The sequence below is a fragment of the Microtus pennsylvanicus genome, chromosome 6, assembly GCF_037038515.1.
Source record: "Microtus pennsylvanicus isolate mMicPen1 chromosome 6, mMicPen1.hap1, whole genome shotgun sequence".
Taxonomy (NCBI): Eukaryota; Metazoa; Chordata; class Mammalia; order Rodentia; family Cricetidae; genus Microtus; species Microtus pennsylvanicus.
Genome location: NC_134584.1, coordinates 108,677,900 through 108,700,342, shown reverse-complemented (window position 1 = coordinate 108,700,342; position 22,443 = coordinate 108,677,900). Strand labels below are relative to the sequence as shown.

General features: G+C 53.6%; 1 protein-coding gene across 3 annotated transcripts; it reads left to right on the top strand.

Moving 5' to 3' along the window:
- Positions 1 to 308: 308 nt before the first annotated feature.
- Mtss2 (MTSS I-BAR domain containing 2) lies at positions 309 to 22,171 on the top strand. 3 transcript variants are annotated; one of them, XM_075977329.1, is made up of 14 exons: positions 309 to 476; positions 4,892 to 4,953; positions 5,046 to 5,119; positions 5,758 to 5,842; positions 5,944 to 6,035; positions 6,117 to 6,191; positions 7,425 to 7,582; positions 7,901 to 8,008; positions 8,921 to 9,018; positions 10,734 to 10,854; positions 18,061 to 18,135; positions 18,505 to 18,681; positions 18,862 to 19,027; positions 19,200 to 22,171. In XM_075977329.1, exons 1-14 carry the CDS (start codon positions 408 to 410, stop codon positions 19,985 to 19,987), a joined length of 2,148 nt encoding a protein of 715 aa, XP_075833444.1. In that variant the 5' UTR covers positions 309 to 407; the 3' UTR covers positions 19,988 to 22,171. The 3 variants fall into 3 exon arrangements, with proteins under 3 accessions (XP_075833444.1, XP_075833445.1, XP_075833443.1); XM_075977330.1 differs by having other exon boundaries at positions 10,638 to 10,854; XM_075977328.1 differs by lacking the exon at positions 18,061 to 18,135 and having other exon boundaries at positions 10,638 to 10,854.
- Positions 22,172 to 22,443: the final 272 nt, after the last annotated feature.

Below are 22,443 nucleotides of genomic sequence, written 5' to 3'. Positions count from 1 at the left end.
CCAAGGCTCGGATTTCAAAGCCCTGGTTTCTGGCCGTGAATGGGCCCTCGCCCGCCCGGCCTTTCCCACAGCCCCCTCCCGCGCTCCCTCCCTGCGGCCCTCCCTCCGCCGCGCCCACGTGACGCCCAAGCCTCGGCGGCTCGGATTACCGCCACCGCTGCTCCAGTGCCCGCGCCGAGGCTGTGCCACCAACTGCCCGCCTCGCCCCCAGCCCCACCGAGCCATGGCCCGCGCCGCCCGCCCACGGCCCGCAACCCCGGAGCGCCGCGCTACCGGCCGCTGAGAGCGCAGCCCCGAAGCGGGAGCCCCGGCGCGGCCCCGGAGCAGCGCCCGCAGCGGCCCGGCCCCTCCCCTACGCGGCTCCCCGCGCCCCTTGCGCGCCCTGCTGCCGCGCGCCCGGCCCCAGCATGGAGACGGCAGAGAAGGAGTGCGGCGCCCTGGGCGGGCTCTTCCAGGCCATCGTCAACGACATGAAGGTACCCCTGGGCGCGGAACCCCTCTGAGGGACGCATGGCGGGCAGCCGTATCCTGCTGTGGTCGTGCGGGGCGATGTTCGTGTGTGTGTGTGTGTGTGTGTGTGTGTGTGTGTGTGTGTGTGTGTGTGTGTGTGCGCGCGCGCGCGCGCTGTGTCCTTGTCTGAGCCTGTCCTGCTGCGCCCGCCTTGCACCCAGATCTCTGGGTGTCTGTCTGGGTTGGGGGGAGTCCTCGCAAGTTGGGGTGTCCATGAGGTCGCCCGGTGCGATCCAAGGCTGAGCACCCGCGAGCTCTCCCTGCCCCAGACCCCTAAACTAAGAATTGGGTTTGTTTCCAGTACCGACCCTTAAGTCCCTTTAACGAATCTAAGGTCTCTCGGGCCTCCGCCCCCTTCCACCACAATGCCCCCCCCCACATACACCCCGAAGCCCAGACAATGCTGTCACCGCCAAAGCAGGAAAAAAATAATAAAGCAAAGAACCGTTAACTCTTTCCCCGCCAGCCTCCGTCTGCGTGGATGCAGCCCCACCCCCCACCAACAACCCCAGCAAGCTCCAGTACTCCGGTCCTCGGGTGGGGTCATCCCTGCAGCCCAAGGATAGGACTGAATCCACCTTGGGAGGAGGCAGGGAGAAGGCTCTGTGTTGGTGAAGCAACCCCGGGTTGGGGAAGCGCTTTCAGCAACCCCCACTTCCTGATCACTCAAGGTCAGACTGAGCTGGCATCCCTTTCAGGTGGGGAAACTGAGGCTTTGGAATGGCTCAAGGTCATTATGGAGACCCTTAGGTCCTGCTTCTCACCTCAGCCCTAATTTACCGAATATTTCTTCACCCCAAAAGAAGCCGGTATTTGACAGGACTGCCCCAAAACTGCCCAGGCAGAAGAGCCTTCCTTCAGTGGCAGGGTGGGAGTGTTTCTGCCCCCTCCCCCATCATACCCCTTCGTTCGTCTAGGAACAGGGTGGCAGACAGGGAGGGAACTAGGCCCTGCACAGAAACTCCTGAGCCTCCCCACTCCCCTACCCCAGGCTTACACATACTCAGCAAGAACCACCCTAGACCCTGGGGGCTGCGGAAGCCACACAGAGCTGCTCTCTACCCCAGGGGTTCCAGGCAAAGAAAGGTGCTTTAGGAAGGTGGTGGCTTGCAGAGAGATTAGAGACTGGGGCTCCCTCCCAATGCTGCCAGGGGAACACCCCCGGTGAGGAGAGCCACCTTCCAGATCCTTACCCCCACAAAAAAGAGGCCCAAAACCCACACTGGCCTGGGACTTGCCACCTAGCAGCGTGTGGGTGCCTTCCCATAGTTCCGTACTTTCCCTTGGGACCCCCATCCCTGGCAGCTCAGCCTGAGGGCCCCTTCACTGGCCCTTGGCATTTTTTTGCCCATCTTATAAGCATTTTAATCTTGGTACCAGCATCCCTTTCTGAAACTGGGTAACCCAGACCACCTCCCCTGGCCACTCCTGGACTGGCAGAGGGTGGGAGCTGCCGGCACTGCCTCCCTCTGGCAGCCACTCTGCGAACACTGCAGCAAGCAGCCGCTTCTGCCCAGAAGAAACAGCAGGACTGTGTCCTCCATTTCCTCCAGTTGTAAGGAACACAGATGAGACACAGGTCCATTCTCAGCAAGGAGCTCGGGCTAAGTGGCAGGCAAGAGTTCTAGATATGTGGGGGCAGGATGGAAGAGGCTTTAGCAAGTATTGTCGCATCACATGTGATATGCCCCTACTAATGGCATGTGTGTGATCAGGGACCCTGGCATAATAGAGGGAACTGGCCACCTCAAGGCTGGTTGCCTGAACTTCAGAAGGCCGCTTTAGGCTGGTACCAGCATCCCTTTCTGAAACTGGGTAACCGAGACCACCTCTGGAAATTAAGGAGACTCAGACTGCCCATGGGGCTTACCCTCAGTGAACTCCCTCTGGAGGGAGCTACTAGAAAGCCCAACCCTGGATGAGGGATGGCCTTGGAGGGGGAGTCCCCAGTCATATCTTCAACTATAGGAACCGAGGATGGCACAGCCCCAGAGGCTGGGAGGGCCTTGGAGAGCTGGTTCGTCCTGCCTTCTGTCTCAGGCCAGCTGAACCCAGAGACTTGAACTTGCCTAGGGCCAGAGGCCTCATCCATAGAGGCATTGGGGCCCTCATCCCTCACCGGACTATCCAGAAAATGGGCTCATCATAAGCCAGAGTGGGGAGTGTCACACAGACACACAGGCCCTGGCTGTGGGGAAGGGCTCCCAGCAGAGAGGTCCTTGCCCTCTAAACCAGTTTCCCTTCACCCACAGTAAGTGCCCCCCGGAGCCCACATGCAAGCCCAGTGAGGGAGCTGTGTCCCTTCTCCTGATTTTACAACTGAAGAAACCTGAGGCTGGGGGGGACACGCCCAGGGTCACCCCCCAAAGCCACACACTCCACCTCAGCCCAGCTACTTCTGTCTCATCCTCCCCCGCCCCCGCCCCAGGGCAGTCCCCATGCTTGTGGCGGAACTGGTGTCTGGAACTGGTGTCTCCTTTGTTCTTCCAGTCTCTGTCACCTCCCCACCTAGAAGTGTAGGTGCTCATCACCCTGCTCCCCTGAAAACAGGACCCTTCCATCTTCAGTTAACCTTGCTGAGCCTCTCTTTCCTCATCAAGAAAATGGACTTCATTCAGGACTCTCACTCACAGGGTGCTAGGAGATGCATGAGCTGAGCATGCATGTTGTAAGGACTAACCCCTGGCCAGGCGATGCAGTTATAGGCCCAGTGATGGCAACAGGGGCTTGGATCCTGGGTCCAGTGAAGATGACGCTCTCCCTGGGGCACCTGTCATTCAGGTCTTTTCATCTCTTTTGCCTTTGAGATTCTTTATGAACCATGGTGACATGGGGAGTGGGGGGAGCCCAGGGCCTTAAAGACTGGGGTGTCCAGATTCATCTGAGAAGAAACTGGGCTTGCCTCTGCAACACCATTGTTTGTCCCCACCACAGGGGACTGCTCATGGGACCAAGCATTCATGGGGGCCAGAAGAACTAACTTTAGACACCCTGTACCCCAATATTTTCTCTGTACTCTGGAAGGAGGTCTTAGCAGGCTTTCTTAGCCATGTGGCATTTAGAAGGTGTAAGAGTAACCCCTCTTGATTTGTTTTGTTTGCTTGTTTGTTTGTTTTGTTTGGTTTTGGTGGGTTGTTTCTTTGTTTTCCGAGACAGGGTTTCTCAGTACAGAGTCTCAGGACTGTGGAGCCAGTCCTAGAACTTACCAGGCTGACCTCGAACTCACAGATATATCCGCCTGCCTCTGCCTCCCAAGTGCTGGGATTAAAGGTGTGCACCACCACTGCCCTTCTTGAAAGACCCCTAGAGGCCAATGCCTGGGTTAGCTCCTTTCTATCCAGAGCTGTGTGAGTAGGGACAGCCCACTTGCAAACTCCTCTTCCTCCAGCTTTGGTGCAGTCTCGGTATTTGCTTTCCCTGACACTGGCTTGACTGGCAGGGAGAAGGTGCTTCGGAGGAACTGTGAAACAGCCCACCTCCTTGCTGCCCCTGGAGAAGCTGCCTAGATCTACCCTGGGGTTCCAGCCAAGCACAGCCTCCCTTAGTCCTTGGGACCTGAGGCTCTGCTGTCCCTTTTACCTTGAGAGAAGCCTCAGCCCCAGCCTGCCTATGTGGGACAGGGACTGAGCCTTTGCTAGCCCTGGGCTACCTTTCAAAGAGCAAGGTTTCCCTCAGGGCCGCCCCCAGGCCAGGACTGAACTTTCTTCAGGCCTAGCAGCTATGAAGGGAGAGCATTCGCCAGAAAAGCCCCTTAATCAGACTGGACAACTCAGTCACCAGGAACCCGACCTCCCTATTGGGAAACCCCCTCCCAACTTAGAGTCTCTGGCCAGGCTAGGATAAAGGCCACACTGTTCCCCTGGAGGGGAGAGGAGGGGCTGGAGAAAGGTGGCTCTGTTGGCTGCACAAGGCCCCATTCAGCCTGGGGCCTACTTGTCCCAGGCAGGCTGACCAGGCTGTGGAGCAGCCATGGCCTCCCTGGTCCTGTTAGCCACTGGCGCTAGCCAGGGTTGACTAGCTTACCCAAAGCAGCTTCAGGGCCACATTAGACTTGTGTGCCTTCAGTTCTGCCAATCTCCACCTTCCACAGCACCCGTCCCCCAAACACTAGCAGGTCAGGGCCCACCTTCTACCACATGTGGTAGGGATATGGTGTCCTCCATTGGGCTGAGCCCAGAGCCTAATAAGAAAGCCCCTGAAGAGACTGTCTGCCACCCACTATCTCCTCCGTCTCCCCTAAGGGAACATGGCAGCACCAACTGCGGACACTTCTTCATGCCTAGCCCTGTGCCTGGGGCCCTCTCTACAGAGTTTGGACATGTGGGGAGCCCTATAGCCCCATATCTCACAACATCTTCCTTCCTCTCCCACGTCACCACAGAGCTCCTATCCCATCTGGGAGGACTTCAACTCCAAGGCCGCGAAGCTCCACTCTCAGCTGAGGTGAGTCGTGCAGGGTTGTCCACACTGGGCAGGGATGGATAGAGAAGGGCCTCTCACCTGCTGACCATACCCCCCACTGTGTGTCTCCCCAGGACCACCGTGCTGGCTGCTGTGGCCTTCCTAGATGCCTTCCAGAAAGTAGCTGACATGGCCACCAACACCAGAGGTGGGGAGGGGGCGTGGTAGGTGGGGGCTGCGCCGAGTAGGCCGGGAGGCTGGAAAGGGATATGGGCCATGGGAAGGACACACAGGCCAGAGTGGAGACCTTGGCTTCTGCTGTGATGGCATGGGACAGGTGAGCGGTGACAGGGATATTACCAGGAGATCATCGTCTTGCAGTTGTAGGCGGCTCTGTAGTTTTTCAACCATCCCCATGTGCCATCTGAGAGTCGTTTGGTTAAGTAAATAGTCCTTGCAGACTCAGAGGCCCCTTTCCTCCTGGTTCATCTAGCAAGCACCTGGGCTTCTGTGCTTTTGAGTGATAACCCAACCCAGGGCTTCATCCTCCGGAATCTGCACACACCTGGGTCCCAGTAGAACCGTTAAGAAATTTTACTGGCTTTTCCTTGGGCGACTCATCTTTCTCCCAGCTAGGAAGGAGGGAAGGCTCCTGTTCTGGCCAGAAGGGTACCTGAAGCCAGAAGCCAAGGAAGGCTAGGATGGCCCCATGTCCCAGCCTAGTTTGGTGATGGAGGTGGGGCAGGGGCTTCCTTTGTGGAACAGCGCGCCCCCTCGTGGCCCGAGGCTGGGACTGCAGAGGCCCCCCAGCCAGGCCCCTTCCTATGCAGCTTGCTTCCTTGCCAGGGGCCACGCGGGACATTGGCTCAGCACTCACGCGCATGTGCATGCGCCACCGCAGCATCGAGACCAAGCTGCGGCAGTTCACCAAGTGAGTGGGCACAGAGGCTCGTAGGGGTATCCTAGCCTAGAGAGGCCATCCCTGCCCTCGCTCGGCCCCCTAGAGCCCTGATCCACAGCTCTCTCCCGCAGCGCACTGCTGGAGAGTCTGATCAATCCACTGCAGGAGCGCATCGAAGACTGGAAGAAGTCAGCCAACCAACTGGACAAGGACCACGCGAAAGGTAGAGTGGGATTTTGCGGGGGGGTTCCTGAACCTCTCCACAGGAACCCCTTACTATAGCCCCCCCCTCACCTCTGCACAGAGTACAAACGAGCCAGGCATGAAATCAAAAAGAAGTCATCGGACACGCTGAAGCTGCAGAAGAAAGCACGCAAAGGTAGAGCCCGCGGCACCCCCGCTGAGGCCCAGTCCCTCGGGCCCCACTCCTTAGCCCCAACCGCCCTGTGGAGCACCCCCAGGGCATCGGTCATCCTGGCCAGGGGGATCCTGTCCCCAGCCCAGGACACTCCAACATGTCGGGTGGGACTGAGGGAGCACCCAGCACCCCAGACTGCCCAGGCCCCCACCCCTCCCCAGGAGTGGCTCATCCGGCTGTCTTTCACACATTCTTTCTTTCTCTGTCTCCTCTCCTCCTCCCACATCCGTCCTGTAGAGCTGCTTGGTAAGTCAAATGTCCGTCTCTCCAGCTGCTCCTTCCGTCCTTGTTGCATTTGTCTGCCTTCGCCCCCACCCCCCAGCTCAGGGCCATTGGAAGGAACCTCTCCAGGCCAAGAAGGAACAAAGAAGGCGCTTGGTCCACCAAGGGAGGGGCCTGGGGCACACTTCCCCTGGTGTCCTTGGGACCCTTGGCCAGAAGTGAGTCCTAAGCCACTGCTGGGTCAGTCTGCCAGGCCAGGAGGGGTTCACTGGCTGGGCAGGGTGGGGGTCGCAGGCCCTGGCTGCCACACTCCCACACTCCCACCAGGCCAGCCAGGTCCTTACCTGTTACCAACTCCTTCAGCCCCACCATTTCCTTTCCTCCACATCATCCTCTCACCCCTCTCTGTCTCTATCTCTCTCCCTCTCTCTCTGCTTTTTTGTGCTGTCCTTGTTGCTGTCCTTGTGCACTGGTGCCCGAGCTGAGTTATGATCCTTGCTGAGACTCTCCTCATCGCTCCCAAGGCCCGGCTACAGCTCCTGACCCCTGCACCTCTTAATGGCCTGGCCTGAAGCTGAGCTGAGCCCCTACCCTGCTCTTTGTCCTGCTTTCATCCATTTCTCTCTCTCTCTCTCTCTCTCTCTCTCTCTCTCTCTCTGTCAGGTAGCCATGTTGGGCCAGTTAAAGCATCTGAGTGATAGAGGCCTCCTGCTGGCCTCCCTGTAGTCTAGCTTACCCCAGATCCCAGGTGGCTGTGCAGCTTGGTGTCGCTGTGTCTGTCTGTCTGTCCGTGTGTCTTCTCTGCCTGCTCTGGTGGGACCAGCCCCTCTACAAGCCTTAAGCCTGCTCCATGCTCCCTGGCTCCTTTGTCCCCAACCCCACAGCCAAAAACACCACCACAGGGGCCTAAACCGTGGGTACAGCCAACCAGGCCAGCGTCCCCAGCGCGGCCTCTCCTCCCAACCCCTGCAGGGAAAGGAGACCTGCAGCCTCAGCTGGACAGTGCACTGCAAGATGTCAATGACATGTACCTGCTCCTGGAAGAGACAGAGAAGCAGGCAGTGCGCCGAGCGCTGATTGAGGAACGGGGCCGTTTCTGCACCTTCATCACCTTCCTTCAGCCTGTGGTGGTGGGTCTCTCGATGACTTGGCCCCTCCTCCCTGGGGAGGGGTGGGGAACAGACCCAAGTTAGACCTCTGAACCTCCTAGATTGCTTCTTGGAGATCCTGGGGGAATTCACGCAGGGCCCAGTGTACCTGACCTGAAAGCAGGTCTTACAGTGTGTGACATTCTGCCTCAGTCTAAACAGATGGTTTCAGAAGTTACCCTGGTTGTACAGACTCAGCCTGGATCAGCGTTGATGATCAGGGAAGGGCAAAAGAGGAGAGGCCTAACAGGCCTGTTTTGCCAGAGTGGGTGACCGGGTACTGACTGGTTGCTTCCTCAGAACGGCGAGCTGACCATGCTGGGAGAGATCACCCACCTGCAGGGCATCATTGACGACCTGGTGGTGCTGACCGCTGAGCCCCACAAGCTGCCTCCCGCCAGTGAGCAGGTGCGGCCGGCCTTGGAGTCAAGGGCCAAGACCAGGACCAGGGAAGAGGCAGTCCTGCCCTCATGTGGGGACAGTAGATAAAAGAGGGAAGTATTTTGGGGAGGCACTTGGGGGGAAAAGTCCAGGGGTTTCTGGGAATACCTGCCCTGGTGACATATGAAGTGCTCAGGACCCAGTAGGGCTCAAACCATCACAGATGGGCAGAAACCGGGTCCCTGGGGCTTGGCGCTTCAAAACCAGAGATCCCTGGCTGCCATCCACTCCCAGAACACCACTCCTTCCCATTGAGCCAAACCCGCCCACCACACAGAAACACACTGCCCTGGACACCCCTGTGATTAGGAACCTACTGTGTACCCCACACTCCGTAGCACAACCCCCTCAGGGTACCTCACTGGGTTCTTTCAGTGGTCTTCTAAGCTGACTCAGAAAGGTCCAGAGAGGGGCTGGAGAGATGGCTCAGAGGTTAAGAGCACTGGCTGCTCTTCCAGAGGTCCTGAGTTCAATTCCCAGCAACCACATAGTGGCTCACAACCATCTGTACTGAGATCTGGCGTGCGGGCATACAACGAGACAGAATGTTGTATACATAATAAATAAATAAATCTTTAAAAAAAAAAAAAAGAAAGGTCCAGAGAGGATCTCAAACCCTGATGTCATGGCACTGTCTTGACATGAGTCCTCGGGAGCGCATGCTTGTCCCTCGTCTCCTGCCTGGCAGGACAGGGCTCAGTCATAAGCCTGCCTTGGGAGAAGGCTAGGGTGGCTTTGAGATCTTCAGGGCATCTCCTAAGGCTTAGTTCATAGCTGGGGACAGAGAGGAGAATGTCCTGCCATACCAGCTCTCTGAAGCATAAGACATTCTGCAGGTTAGGAGCTACCTCTAATGACCACTCCCATGTCTCTGTCCAGGTGATCAAAGATCTGAAGGGCTCTGACTACAGCTGGTCGTACCAGACGCCACCCTCGTCACCCAGCAGCTCCAGCTCCCGGAAGTCTAGCATGTGCAGGTGGGTGGGGAACTCATGGAAGTTGGGAGGATGTAATCCCAGGAAGGTCTAGGGGACCCAGGAAAGCTGAGTTGGCAATTGCTTCAGTGCCCCAGAACTCACATAGCATCTAAGCACCCCAAAGACTTTTCACATGTAGAGGACATGGGTGCAGGCGTTGGTTGGAAGGAAAGGCGGAAAGTGACTTCATTGATGGAGCATCTCGTGTGCCAGGCACCAAAGGTTCTTCTACAGTGAGTCCTAGCACCGTTGTGTCAGAGGGGAACTAAGACACTTGAGTGGTAATTTAGCCCTTGGTCTCTGCCAGGCTTAGGACACTGTGGTATGGTACTAAGACAGTGAGATCAAACTGCATGTGATGCAGGCCAGTAATCCTAGCACTTGGGGAGGGAAACAGGAAGATCAAGGGTTCAAAGCCAGCCTGGGATGCTCATTAAGACCCTGTCTCAAACAACAAATTTTAACAAGCTAGGTGGAGCACCATTTGTGGTAGCGCATGCCTTTAATCCTAGCACTTGGGGAGCAGAGACAAGTGTATCTCTATGAGTTCAAGGCCAGCCAAGACTATAGAGACTCTGCCTCAATAAACAATAAAAGAGTCTAAGATCAAGAAGTAGTGTGATGGTTTCTGGGAATGTCTGTTTGGGCTTCATGGGAAAGGACACTCCAGTCTGCTGGTTGCCTCCAGTTGGTCCCCGGCAGTTGCCACAGGCTTCAGCCCTGGCTTGCGTGGGCTTTTTTAGGTCTCATGGAGATGGGGAGAGGCTTGAATTCTTGCTCATCCATCAGGCTGGCCCTGAGACCAGTTTGAAGGAGATGCTTTTGGTTCAAGGGTCCTCGTAGGGAGGACAATGAACTCAGAACAGCTTATAGATTAGGGAAGCTCTGTCCCAGGTACCCCATTCCCCTGAATGCTCTCTGTCTGGGCACTGGGAGCTAGAGAGAAGCTGGACCCAGGGGTTAGGTGGGCCCACAGCCTCAGGGGCTTCTTACACATTGAGTGAGTAGCAGTGGCTGGTGGCCATCCTAGGAGGAATGTGAGAACAAAGGAGATAGATATTCGGGGGCGGGACTTTGGAGGCCCAAGGCCATGCCCAGGAGAAGGGCCATCTTCAGTGCCAGGAATGCTAGCCAGAACTGGAATGACTGGACAAAAGAGAGAGCCACAGAAATCTGCATCCCTAGGGGGGGTGACAAGGTAGCACCCACCTAGCAAGCAGCCTCCAAATGCCCCCACCTCACCATATGCCAGATACCCAACTGTGACTAGACCGCAGCAGCCGGCTGTGGCTGCGAGGAGGCAGTGTAGGAACTGTCAGCTTGTGTCTGCTCTCAGTTTGCAATGCCTGGTGACTCAGCTTCCCCATCCCGAATCTGATGGTAACGTGGGAGGCAGAGGGACTCCTCACATTGGGTGTGCCCTGATGGGGACTCCCCAGCACTCAGACATGCCATCCCGGAATGCTTCAGTAGTACCTGGGTCTTGGGACCTCGTAGTCTGACCTTTTCTTTTCTTTCCTTTGCTCCTCATCTCTCCCTACCCTCATCTGTCACTCTTCCCGCTCTAAACACACCTGTGTCTCCCTGTCTGGCTGCCATGCCCTCCTTCACTCCCTTAGTGCCCCCAGCAGCGGTAGCAGTGCCAAGGGTGGCGGAGCCCCATGGCCTGGGGGTGCCCAAACATACTCACCCAGTTCCACCTGTCGCTACCGCAGCCTAGCGCAGCCAGCCACCACCCGCCTCTCCAGTGTCTCCTCCCACGACTCTGGCTTCGTCTCCCAGGACGCCACCTACTCCAAGCCCCCTTCGCCCATGCCTTCCGACATCACCAGCCAGGTGAGTGAATATCAGGAGGACCACGTGGGTGGGGAACGGGCCTCGGGCTGTCCTTGAGAGGGGAAGCAATTAGCTCATGGAGACTGGTCACATGGCCTTCCTGCTAGTCCACGTTTCTATCATTTATCTCTGTATCCACGCTGCTTTTAAAGAGCGTATCACTGTGTTTTAGATGAGTTTCTTAAAAAGCATGTACCTGGATTTTCTTGTTTTATCCAACCTGACGTTTTCTGTGGGGATGATCCAAGCTAGACAAGCGCTCTGTCACTGAGATGTCCTCCAGCCTTAGCCATTGGTGTACGTGGCCGTTTTATTACTCATTGTTTTATGTGGGGGATGTTTTGCCTGCACTTTATGCACTGTTTACATGCCTGGTATCTGAGGAGTTCGAAAGAGAGCGTTAGATTCCCCAGAGCTGGAGTCATGGACCGTTGTGAGCTGCAATGTGGATGCGGGGAAGTGAACCAGATGCTGAGCTGTCACCCACACATGTGGTATTTTTGAGTCTTAGGTAGGGTCTTAGATTTACCTCTGTGTGTGTGTGTGTATATGTGTCTGTCTGCCTGTGTGTATATGTGTGTGTGTGTATGTCTGTGTATATGTGTCTGTCTGCCTGTGTGTATCTGTGTGTGTGTGTGTGTGTGTGTGTGTATGTCTGTGTATATGTGTCTGTCTGCCTGTGTGTATCTGTGTGTGTGTGTGTGTGTGTGTGTGTGTGTGTGTATGTCTGTGTATATGTGTCTGCCTGCCTGCCTGTGTGTATCTGTATATATGGGTGTGGTGGTGTCTGGGTGTGTAGGTGCACATGGCTGCAGATGCATATGGTGACTCAAGGTCAACCTTGGATATTATTTCTCAGGAGCCGTCCACCTTACTTTCTAAGGCAGGGTATCACTGACCTGGAACTCACCAAGTAGGCCGGTTCCACGTGTCTTTGCTTCCCCAGTGTGGGGATTGCAAGCATACATAACCATGCTTGGCTTTTTTAAAAAATACATATGTTTCTTTTTACTATTTTAAATTGTGGGTAGGTGTGTGGCTGCAGGTGCCCTGGCTCCTCCAGCTGAGATTACAGCCAGTTGTGAACTCTCTGACATGAATGCTGGGAACCGAACTCAGGCCCTCTGGGAAAGCAGCAGCTCTTGATGGCTGAGCCAGCGCTCCAGTCATAGGCTTGCCTTTTCTCTATGGGTTCTAGGGATCAATCTCAGGTGTTCACTCTTGCCATCTCTCAGTCCCCAGTCAGTATGTTTACCCCGACTTTCATTGCTTCTGTTCTTCTGCTAGGGTTATAATTAAATGCATGTCACACTTCCTTCTGACTTCCTCTCTCTCTCTCTTTTCCTTTTTTACTACTACCCAATAAGAACTTAAGACTTTTTTGTTCAATTGATTCTTAAATGTTTTGTTTTGTTTTGTTTCTGTTGTTACTGTTTTAAATCAGGGGCAGTTTTCCCTGTGTGTTGCAGGCTGGCCTCAAACTAGCAATCTCCCTCCTTCAGCCTCCCAAATTCTAGGATTACAGGACTATACCTCCAAGTCTGGCTTATTTCAATTTAGGCTTATAGAAGAGCTGCAGAAAACATACAGAGTCCCCAGGTGTCCTGTCCACAGTCTTACCTCAAGATCAATATCTTATCACCAAACAATTTTTTTTTACTTTACCCCCTTGATTTTTTTTATTTTATTTTTTTTTGGTTTTTCGAGACAGGGTTTCTTTGTGGCTTTGGAGCCTGTCCTGGAACTAGCTGTGTAGACCAGGCTGGTCTCGAACTCACAGAGATCTGCCTGCCTTTGCCTCCCGAGTGCTGGGATTAAAGGCGTGCGCCACCACCGCCCGGCTTACCCCCTTGATTTTTAAGCAGTGTCTCATTGTATAACTCAGGCTGGCCCCAAACTCTCAGTCTTCTTGCCTTAACCTTCTAAATGCTGTGATTGTGGTTGTGAGCCACCACTCCCACTTTAAATACAAAGGTGAAATTCTTTTTGTCCAGTACTAAGAATGGAATCCAAGACCTCAAGCAGGCTAGGCAAGCACTCTACCACTGAGCCCCCAACCATTTTCAAACCCAGGGAAGTAAGACTGGTCCAGAAGCATCACATCACATGTTCTACAGCCTTTGTTTGTTTTATTTTGTTCTGTTTGGTTTCGTTTGGGTCCCACCCCCCTCCCATGCACACATACACATTAACTAGTTTTCGCTCTGTCCTTTCATCTGGTCCAGGAGATCAGCATCCAGCACAGAATCCTATGTTGCACCGAGTTCTTGTGCCTTCCATGCTTCTCCCGTGTACAATGGCCCAATTTTCTTTCTTTCCCAACTTTGATGTTTTGAAGACTCCCATTCAGGCATTCTATAGGCTGCCTGTGAGTTTGGGCTGGTCTTATGTCTTCTTGCTGAGACTAAAAGGCCAAACATCTCTGGCAAGAACACCGCGGAAGTGGTGCTGTGTCCACATGGGATGTCATTTTGCCTTGTGGCTGGTGACGAGGTGGAGTTGATCAGACTACCCGTTGTTTATTTTCCTTTTGTAATTAATGAAGTATCCTATGGGTGACACCGTGGGACGCTACAAGACCCCTGTCCCCATCCACCGTTCACACCTTTATTTCAGTATCATCTGTTACAGTAGGTATTTCCCGATTCCATCTTTCCTCCCAGATTTATTAACTGAAATTCCACTGTAAAATCAACCTGTCCCTTCTCCCCATATATTTGTATAGCCATTTACTTTTTTATGCCATAATGGACTCATAAAACTATTTGATTCTATGGGTTAAAACCCATTACTACTGAATCTCGAGAATTTCTTTTATTTTTTAAATATTTATTTATTTATTATGTATACAATATGCCATAATGGACATTTATGCCATAATGGACTCATAAAACTATTTGATTCTATGGGTTAAAACCCATTACTACTGAATCTCGAGAATTTCTTTTATTTTTTAAATATTTATTTATTTATTATGTATACAATATTCTGTCTGTGTCTATGCCTGCGGGCCAGAAGAGGGCACCAGACCCCATTGCAGATGGTTGTGAGCCACCATGTGGTTGCTGGGAATTGAACTCAGGACCTTTGGTAGAGCAGGCAGTGCTCTTAACCTCTGAGCCATCTCTCCAGCCCCTCGAGAATTTTTTTAATTGATATATTCTGTCCATCCATACAAAGTCAGTGTATCGTAATGGTATATCTGATAAGTCTGCAAACTGCACACTCAACGCAGCCAGCACAAAAAGCAAGACACAGCTTGATCCGCAAAGTCTGCATTACTCCATTGCTACCCTCCCACACCTGGCTCGTGTGTGTGTGTGTGTGTGTGTGTGTGTGTGTGTGTGTGTGTGTGTGCGCGCGCGCACGTACCCCTATAATTTACTAGACTAGGAGTATAGTTTAGTTGTCAAGCCTTGGGTTTGATCCCAGTACCACAAAAAATTTATGTATATGGTTTATATGAAATCATATAGTACGTGCCTTATGTATTGACTTCTGCTCTCAGCATTATGTTTATGAGACATTAGATTTATCTGTTCTATATGGAAACGGGTATCATTTTCATTGATATGTAACATTCCATTGAATGTGTATGTAATTTATTTGAGTAGTCTGTGTTTTCTGGACATTTAGATAGTCCCCTGGTATTCTAGGTTCATTTCTGTTGCTGTGATAAAATATCGTAACAAAGAGGCCTCTTAAAAGAGAAAGGGATTTATTCATTTTATTATCCAGGTTATAGTCCATCCTTATGGGGAAGCCAAAGTAGGAGCTTCAAACAGCTCATTGACAGTCACTAGCAGAGAGCAGTGAATGAACCCATACATGCTTGCTTGTTTGCCGTGCTCACCCTGATTTCTCTGCTCACACAGATCAGGGCCCCCTGCCTAGGGACTGGTGCCGCCCACAGTGGGCTGGATCTATTAGTTCAAGACAACCCCCCATAGACATGTGCACAGGCCAATCTCTCTTCTCAAGGGTTGATACATTCTGTCAAGTTAACAAAGCTAACCATAGCCAGGCGATGGTGGCGCAAGCCTTTAATCCCAGCACTTGGGAGGCAGAGGCAGGCAGATCTCTGAGTTCGAGACCAGCCTGGTCTACCGAACTAGCTCCAGGACAGGCTCCAAAGCCACAGAGAAACCCTGTCTCCAAAAAAAAAAAAAAAAGCTAACCATCACACCATGCTCTTTCTAATACACAGTTCTGTGGGTGGGAGTAGAATTCTTGAATCGCAGGATTCTTATTAACACGGTTATGACAGTTATTGGCTATGCCGCATCCCTACTGGCCCTGGTATTTTATAACTTTCCACGTTAGCCATTTTAATAGGCATACAGCAGTAGTACCCCGTATTTGAATGTTCCTTATGGTGATGTGGTAGAATGTTTTTCATACTTTTTCTTTGAGACAGGGTCTCACTACGTAGCCCTGGCTGTCCTGGAACTCACTCTGTAGACCAGACTTGACTCAGACTCACAGAGATTGGCCTGTCTCTGCCTCCAGAGTGCTGGAATTAAAGTTGTGTGCTTCTAGGCCTAATATATTTCTTTATACTTTTAAAGTACATTTGAATATATTCTTTTGTGCAGGGCCTATTCATATCATTTGCCCATTTTCCATGAGAGGAACAGTATTTGTGTATGTGCTGATTTTTAGAACTCTGCATATATTATAGATACATGTCCTTCGGCAGAAATATTCTCTGAGTATATATTTTCCTGAATTCATGTGCACCACTGCATGCAGTGCCCGAGGAGGCCTGAAGAAGGCATCAGACCCCTTAGAACTAGAATTACAGCTAGTTATGAGCCACCATGTGGGCACCGGGAACTGAACCCAGGTCGTCTACAAGAACAGCAGTGCTCTTAACTGCTGGCCTGTCCCTCCAGCCCCTTTAGTAGTATCTGAAGGACTAGAAGTTCTAAATTTAAAATCAATTTAATTTATCCATCTTAAAAATCATTAGTTCTTTTCCTGTCCTGAGATATTGGATCATTCAAAGACTCTTTATTCTGTCATCTTATTTCTCCAGACCTTTACTCTCTGATTTCTTTTTTTTTTCTCAATATTTATATATTTATTGTATGTACAATGTTCTGTCTGCATGTATGCCTGCATGCCAGAAGAGGGCACCAGATCTCATTATAGATGGTTGTGACTCAGTGTGGTTGCTGGGAATTGAAATCAGGACCTCTGAAAACACGAACACAGCCAGTGCTCTTAACCTCTGAACCATCTCTCCAGCTTCTCTCTGTTTTCTTTCTCCTGCTTTATTGCCCTGGCAGAGATTGCTAGCACTAAGTAAATACGTTGATTGTGGATGTCTTTTCTTCTCTCCAGCCTCAGAGGGAAAGGTGTCAGTAGATCTTCTCTCTGGGGCTAAAGAAGTTTCATACTGTTAATGGTTTGTGTTGTTTTCATTTTTCTGTGTGTGGACATTGAATTTCCTTGCTGAGTTTTTTTTAATATTTATTTATTATGTATACAATATTCTGTCTGTGTGTATCCCTGCAGGCCAGAAGAGGGCACCAGACCCCATTACAAATGGTTGTGAGCCACCATGTGGTTGCTGGGAATTGAACTCAGGACCTTTGGAAGAGCAGGCAATGCTCTTAACCTCTGAGCCATCTCTCCAGCCCTCCTTGCTGAGTTTTAACATTGGATTTCTTAACTGTCTAATGTCACATCGCTGAATGCGAATGTGTTGTTTCCCCCTCGGTCCTCTTCTCTGGTGCCTTGTTCTCTTTCATCGGGTGGTCTTGGCTCATCGGGTGGTCTTGGCTCTCCACTGTAGGAAGTCTAGTAGTCTAAATGGAGGAGGTATGGAAATGGTGGCGGGGGAAGGTACTGAAGCCACCCTGGCCTGGCTGACCCATCCCACAGTGATGGGGCATCCCCCAACTTCAGCTCTGGTCTCAGCGCCAGAGTCAGCATCCTCCTCGAGATCCTGTACCCGACTATCCTCTTCCTCCCTGCTGCTGAGTGTCTGCCCCAGAGACTCACGCGCCTCATCCTGCCCGACCGCTGCCCAGTGCCTAGCCACAGTCCCAATTCTTCCCTTACTCTAGGTCATACGTGTGCTTAAGCACAAAGAACTGATGGGCAGCTCAGCCACATGTACCCAGAATGGCGCTCAGGACTCTAGGTCGTCCCTTTCCTGAGGAAATAGTGACATCATCGGCCAAGATGCCCAAACCAGACATCCGTCTTTGTCCTTGGTGTCACTCTTTCCTTTGCTGCCATGCATAAACTGTCAGCAGTGAATCCTAAGTTGAAGACTTAAAAATATGGACTGGGTTTATCCCATGCTTTTTCAGACCTAGGCCAGCTGGCCTTGGTGAGTTCCCGATAGAACATCCCCATTGTCTCAGTGTGTGGGTGCACCCCTCGTGGTCCTGAGTTCCTTGCTCGTGCTCCGTCTCATTCTGCTCCTGATTTGGACCTTGAGATTTCTGTCCGGTGCTCCCATGTGGGTCTCTGTCTCTGTCTCCTTTCATCGCCTGATGAAGGTTAATATTCAGGAGGATGCCTATATGTTTGTCTTTGGATTCACCTTCTTATTTAGCTTCTCTAGGAACATGAATTATAAGCTCAATACCCTTTATTTATGGCTAGAAACCAAATATGAGTGAGTACATCCCATGTTCCTCTTTTTGGGTCTGGCTTACCTCACTCAGGATAGCTGAACATAGTGGACAATGAGGACTACTGAGAACTCAAGAACAATGGCAATGGGTTTTTGATCCTACTGCACGTACTGGCTTTGTGGGAGTCTAGGCAGTTTGGATGCTCACCTTACGAGACCTGGATAGAGGTGGGCAGTCCTTGGGCTTCCCACAGGTCAGGGAACCCTGATTGCTCTTCGAGCAGATGAGGTAGGGGGACTTGATCGGGGGAGGGGGAGGGAAATGGGAAGCAGTTGCGGGGAGGAGGCAGAAATCCTTAATAAATAAATAAATTAAAAAAAAATATGGACTGGGTTGTGGGCAAGTTGGCGCCTGCAGGATGTTCCCTGGGACGCTACCTTCTATGGTGGTCTTGGTGACTGTCATACCAGGAGGGGAGTACGGGGTGAAGTGCTTTATCAAACCGCTCACTGCATGCTACCGCTGTGACCAGAACTCTTTTCTCCTCCCTGCCTCCCTGGCCTGTCTGTCCGCGGGCCCCGTCTGCGACCACCCACTCGCCTCTGCATGGCAGAAGTCCTCCAGCTCTGCGTCCTCCGAGGCCTCAGAAACCTGCCAGTCGGTTAGCGAGTGCAGCTCCCCTACCTCGGTCAGTGCCCTTGGCCCCAGTCCCGTTGCCATCACCAGCTACCCATCCCATATCCTCCTAACCCGGGGCATTGCTACAGCAGGGCAGCCAGATTCCGCGAGAAAGCGATATGTAACGGAGCTTTCTTTGTGAAGCAGACGCTTGGGCATTTGCTGTGGCCATGCCTTTGAGTCTTGGAACAACCTGCCCTGCTCTGAGCTGGTGGGACTGAAGTCACCACTGCCCACCGGATTCGGGCCTTAGCCCTTATTGTAAACAATAGGCCCCTCACAGATCAGCACTCCCTGAGCCTCAACCACAAAGAAGGGCCTCTTTGGTCACTGGCAGTAAGGCCAAGAGTCCTTCTGACTTGCTTGCCCTACCTTGCAGGACTGGACCAAGGCGGGTCCCCATGAACAGCCCTCGGCCACCACCCTGCAGCGGAGGAAAGATCGTGTGGAGCTCCTGCGAGACACTGAGCCAGGCCCTGCTGGTGGAAGCATTGTGGGCCCCAGTGGAGAGGAGGTACCACGAACCAGGATGTCTCCTGCCACCATAGCAGCCAAGGTAAGTAGACAGCTCCCCAACCAGACCCACCTCTGCTCTCGAGTCAATGCCAGGTTGTCCACATGCCTGCAGGTGGTCTTCCGGGCCTACTCTCTCCACCTTAATGGAGCTCTCTAAAGTCCCTAAAGAGGGTTTGACTTGGAGTGTGAGGCTTTAGTCCGCCATTTTCCCCACCCTCAGCATGGTGAGGAAGTGTCCCCTGCAGCCAGCGACCTGGCCATGGTGCTGACCCGTGGGCTGAGCCTGGAACACCAGAAGAGCAGCCGGGACTCACTGCAGTACTCCAGCGGCTACAGCACACAGACCACCACGCCTTCGTGCTCCGAGGACACCATTCCCTCCCAGGGTAGGCCTAGAGGGGTCCCTCAGGTTGTATGTGCTTGCTGGGCCTTCACCACCCCAGGACCCACCCAACCCAGGACAACTGGGATGAGGCCTTCCTTCTCTCTGTCTCCTTGAGTAAATGTGGGGTTCAGGGAGCACCTTGGTCCTGGGTTCACCACACCCTGTGTCTCCAGGCTCAGACTATGACTGCTACTCTGTGAATGGGGATGCCGACAGCGAGGGCCCCCCTGAGTTCGACAAATCATCCACCATCCCTCGGAACAGCAACATTGCCCAGAACTACCGCCGCCTGATCCAGACCAAGCGCCCTGCCTCAACTGCTGGGCTGCCCACTGCAGGGCTGCCCACAGCCATGGGGCTACCTTCAGGTGCACCTCCTGGTGTGGCCACCATCCGCCGCACACCCTCTACCAAGCCCACTGTGCGCCGCGCCCTGTCCAGCGCTGGCCCCATCCCCATTCGCCCACCCATCGTCCCTGTGAAGACACCCACGGTACCCGACTCCCCTGGTTATGTGGGGCCTACTCGGGCAGGCAGCGAGGAGTGTGTCTTCTACACAGACGAAGTGGCTTCGCCTCTGGCTCCAGACCTGGCCAAAGCCTCCCCAAAGAGGCTCAGCCTCCCCAACACAGCCTGGGGCAGCCCTTCCCCAGAGGCGGCCAGCTACAGCGGGGCTGGGGTTGGGCTGGCCACTGAGGACGATGAAGAGCAGCAGCTGGCTGCCAACAGGCACAGCCTGGTAGAGAAGCTCGGGGAGCTGGTGGCCGGCGCCCATGCCCTGGGTGAGGGCCAGTTCCCCTTCCCGACGGCTCTGTCAGCCACGGCCTCGGAGGAGACGCCCACCCCACCCCCTGCTGCCACCAGTGACCCCCCAGCCGAAGACATGCTGGTGGCAATTCGACGCGGGGTCCGACTCCGCAGGACCGTCACCAACGACAGGTCGGCGCCCCGTATCTTATGATGGTGCCACCCTCCCCTTCATGTTTGGGCTGGCACAAGTAGGGGGCCTGGTCTGCAAGCGATGGCCAGCCACTCTGAGCAGTGGCACAGCCAGAAGACAGAACAGCGCCAGGAATGAGGCACAGCCACTTTAAAGAAAGACGACCAGGCTGATCTCAGCATCTCACGGGAGGCGACTTCCTTTCCGCACCTCGCCAGGACAGAGCCTGTTTTATACTTTCCTCACCTCCTCCTGCTCCTTCCTGTAGGCCCTACTTTGTCCCAAACCCAGAGCCCATAACCAATGGCTGGGCCTGCCACCTGGCCCGGGGTCCACAGTTCTCTTCCTCTGGTCCTACTGCCCCCCACGTCCATATGCCCAGCTCTTTCCTCGAATGCTGGCTCCCTCTTCTCCCTGCCTGGGCCCTGTCCCCTTTCTTCTTGCCTTTACCCTGCCTCTCCCAGACTCCACTCTTTTGGGGGCAGAATGGTCATGGGAGGGGCCAGGCACCCAATCAGCTGAGTATCAATTTGTGACTGGGATTAGGGAATAGTCAGGTTGGGAAGCCAGGCAGGCCCACTCGTGTGGAAAGAGAGCCTAGAGGGAGGAAATGTAGGGGCCTTGCCTCGGGGACCTTCCAGCTCCCCTCCCTGTAACTTGTAGCTAGTGGAGGTGAGGCAGCGCAGCAGGGGAACGAGGCCAGAGGCGCACATCAGATATGTTAAACGCCCCGCTCTCATCTGGACACATCGAGGCTTTAACTCGGGGGCAGCTTGGGGTTACAGTCTCGCCCATTGCTAGGGATGAGGGCTGGAGCATTAGAGGGTATGGGAGGTATTTTTATGACTGTAATAAAATGGAGCTGACCCCAGACAGGAACTATGTGTGGGGCTAGCTAGTGATACAGGGTGTGTGTCTGAGTGCCTGAGACAGATGTGGGGGCCCCACGACGGGCTCGTGGCAGGAAAAGGGTGGAGTCGGCTCTCCCCAGACCAGGGGAAGCTAGTCTTCTCTCCAACTGGAGTGTTGGTAGAATAAGGCTGGAGAGGATAGGCCAGGGTCTCGGGCCAGTCTGCTGTGTTCTGAGTGAGCTGCAGGCCCAGCTTGGAGCAAGTCTTAGAAGGTTGCTTTTGACTTTCTGTTGCCAGAGGCAACACCATCCCTAGAAAGTCTTTGCCTACAGGCCTGGCTGGGGCTGGCAGCGGGGGCCAGAGAAAGTGGGGATTGCCTCCACTGTGCACCCCAAGTCTGAGTAAGTCAAAGCATGTATGTGTAGGACGAGAGGGGAGATTCAGGCGGTACGGGTAGAGCAGGCAGCAGACTCCCCCCACCCCATAGGGAGTCTGGAGAGCGTGCCGTGGTCAGGATGGAATGGAGTTGGGGCTGACCTGGGCCCAAGGTCCTGGGTGCTCCAGCACCCATGAGATTTCTAGAGAATGAGCTCCAGATCTAAGCCCTTGTCCACCAAACTCAGTTGTCACCAAGTATCAGGTCCGGGAAAGCAGATGGCCAGATGTGGAACCCTGGGGTGGCACCTTCCCCTAGGACTGTCAGGGCTGACAGAAAGGGACGCATGATGTGGGGTGGGCAGATGTGGCCCCTACACCTAGGGTGTGGCTGTGTCCGAGAGGATGGGCTCACTGCCATCTGGGAGGGGGGGCTCTAAGCCTGATGGGAAGGGCAGTCAGGGACTTTGCAGGAAGAGGATGGGGTGGCATACCCATCCCCACTTAGCCTTCCCCTTCCCTCCAGGGCTGTACATACTCCATCCCTCGTCTGACCCCCACGTCCCCTTCTGCCCACTGCCACCTTCTCTTTAGTACCTGCCTCTCACATAGGCCCACCCTCGGGATCCGAGCCAATTGTCCTGCACCACAGACTTTGGCTTCTTCACTTACATTTTTCATTTTGTACAGCAAAATATTCTTTTCAGATGTGTCTTCTGACTGAAGTAACTTTTCTGGTGCTGTTAACGTGTTCCTTTTTTTTTTTAATTTATTTTGCCACCCCTCCTGGTTCCTACTCACTCCCACCCCCCACCTACCACCCTCTCGTCCCATCAGAACCACTTTTTTTAATTTTCTTTCCGTTTTGGATAAATTCTACCCACACCCTTTCCATCCTTTCCGTGATTAAGTAGTCACTGCTACAAGTAACAGATGCACTGTGAAGATTCCAGTATTAATAAAATGGTCCTGTAGTTAACACCCTGGCCCCCGCCTGTCTTCCCTGAGCCACTGTTGCACACCTACTCTGCCTCCTACCCCTGCATCCTGCCCTTCCACATCACTGATAGACACGAATGAGAAGTGGGGAACTTGGGCAGAGACCTGAGTCGGTCTTTGAAGTGTACCCGTGGGGACTGTGGGGGACCCAGAGGGAGGAAACACACATGGTCAGGGAGGCACCTCAACACTGCAGCAGACAACACTCAGGCCCGCTGACCCCTCCAGAGTTAGAACAGGATTGGAAGAGCT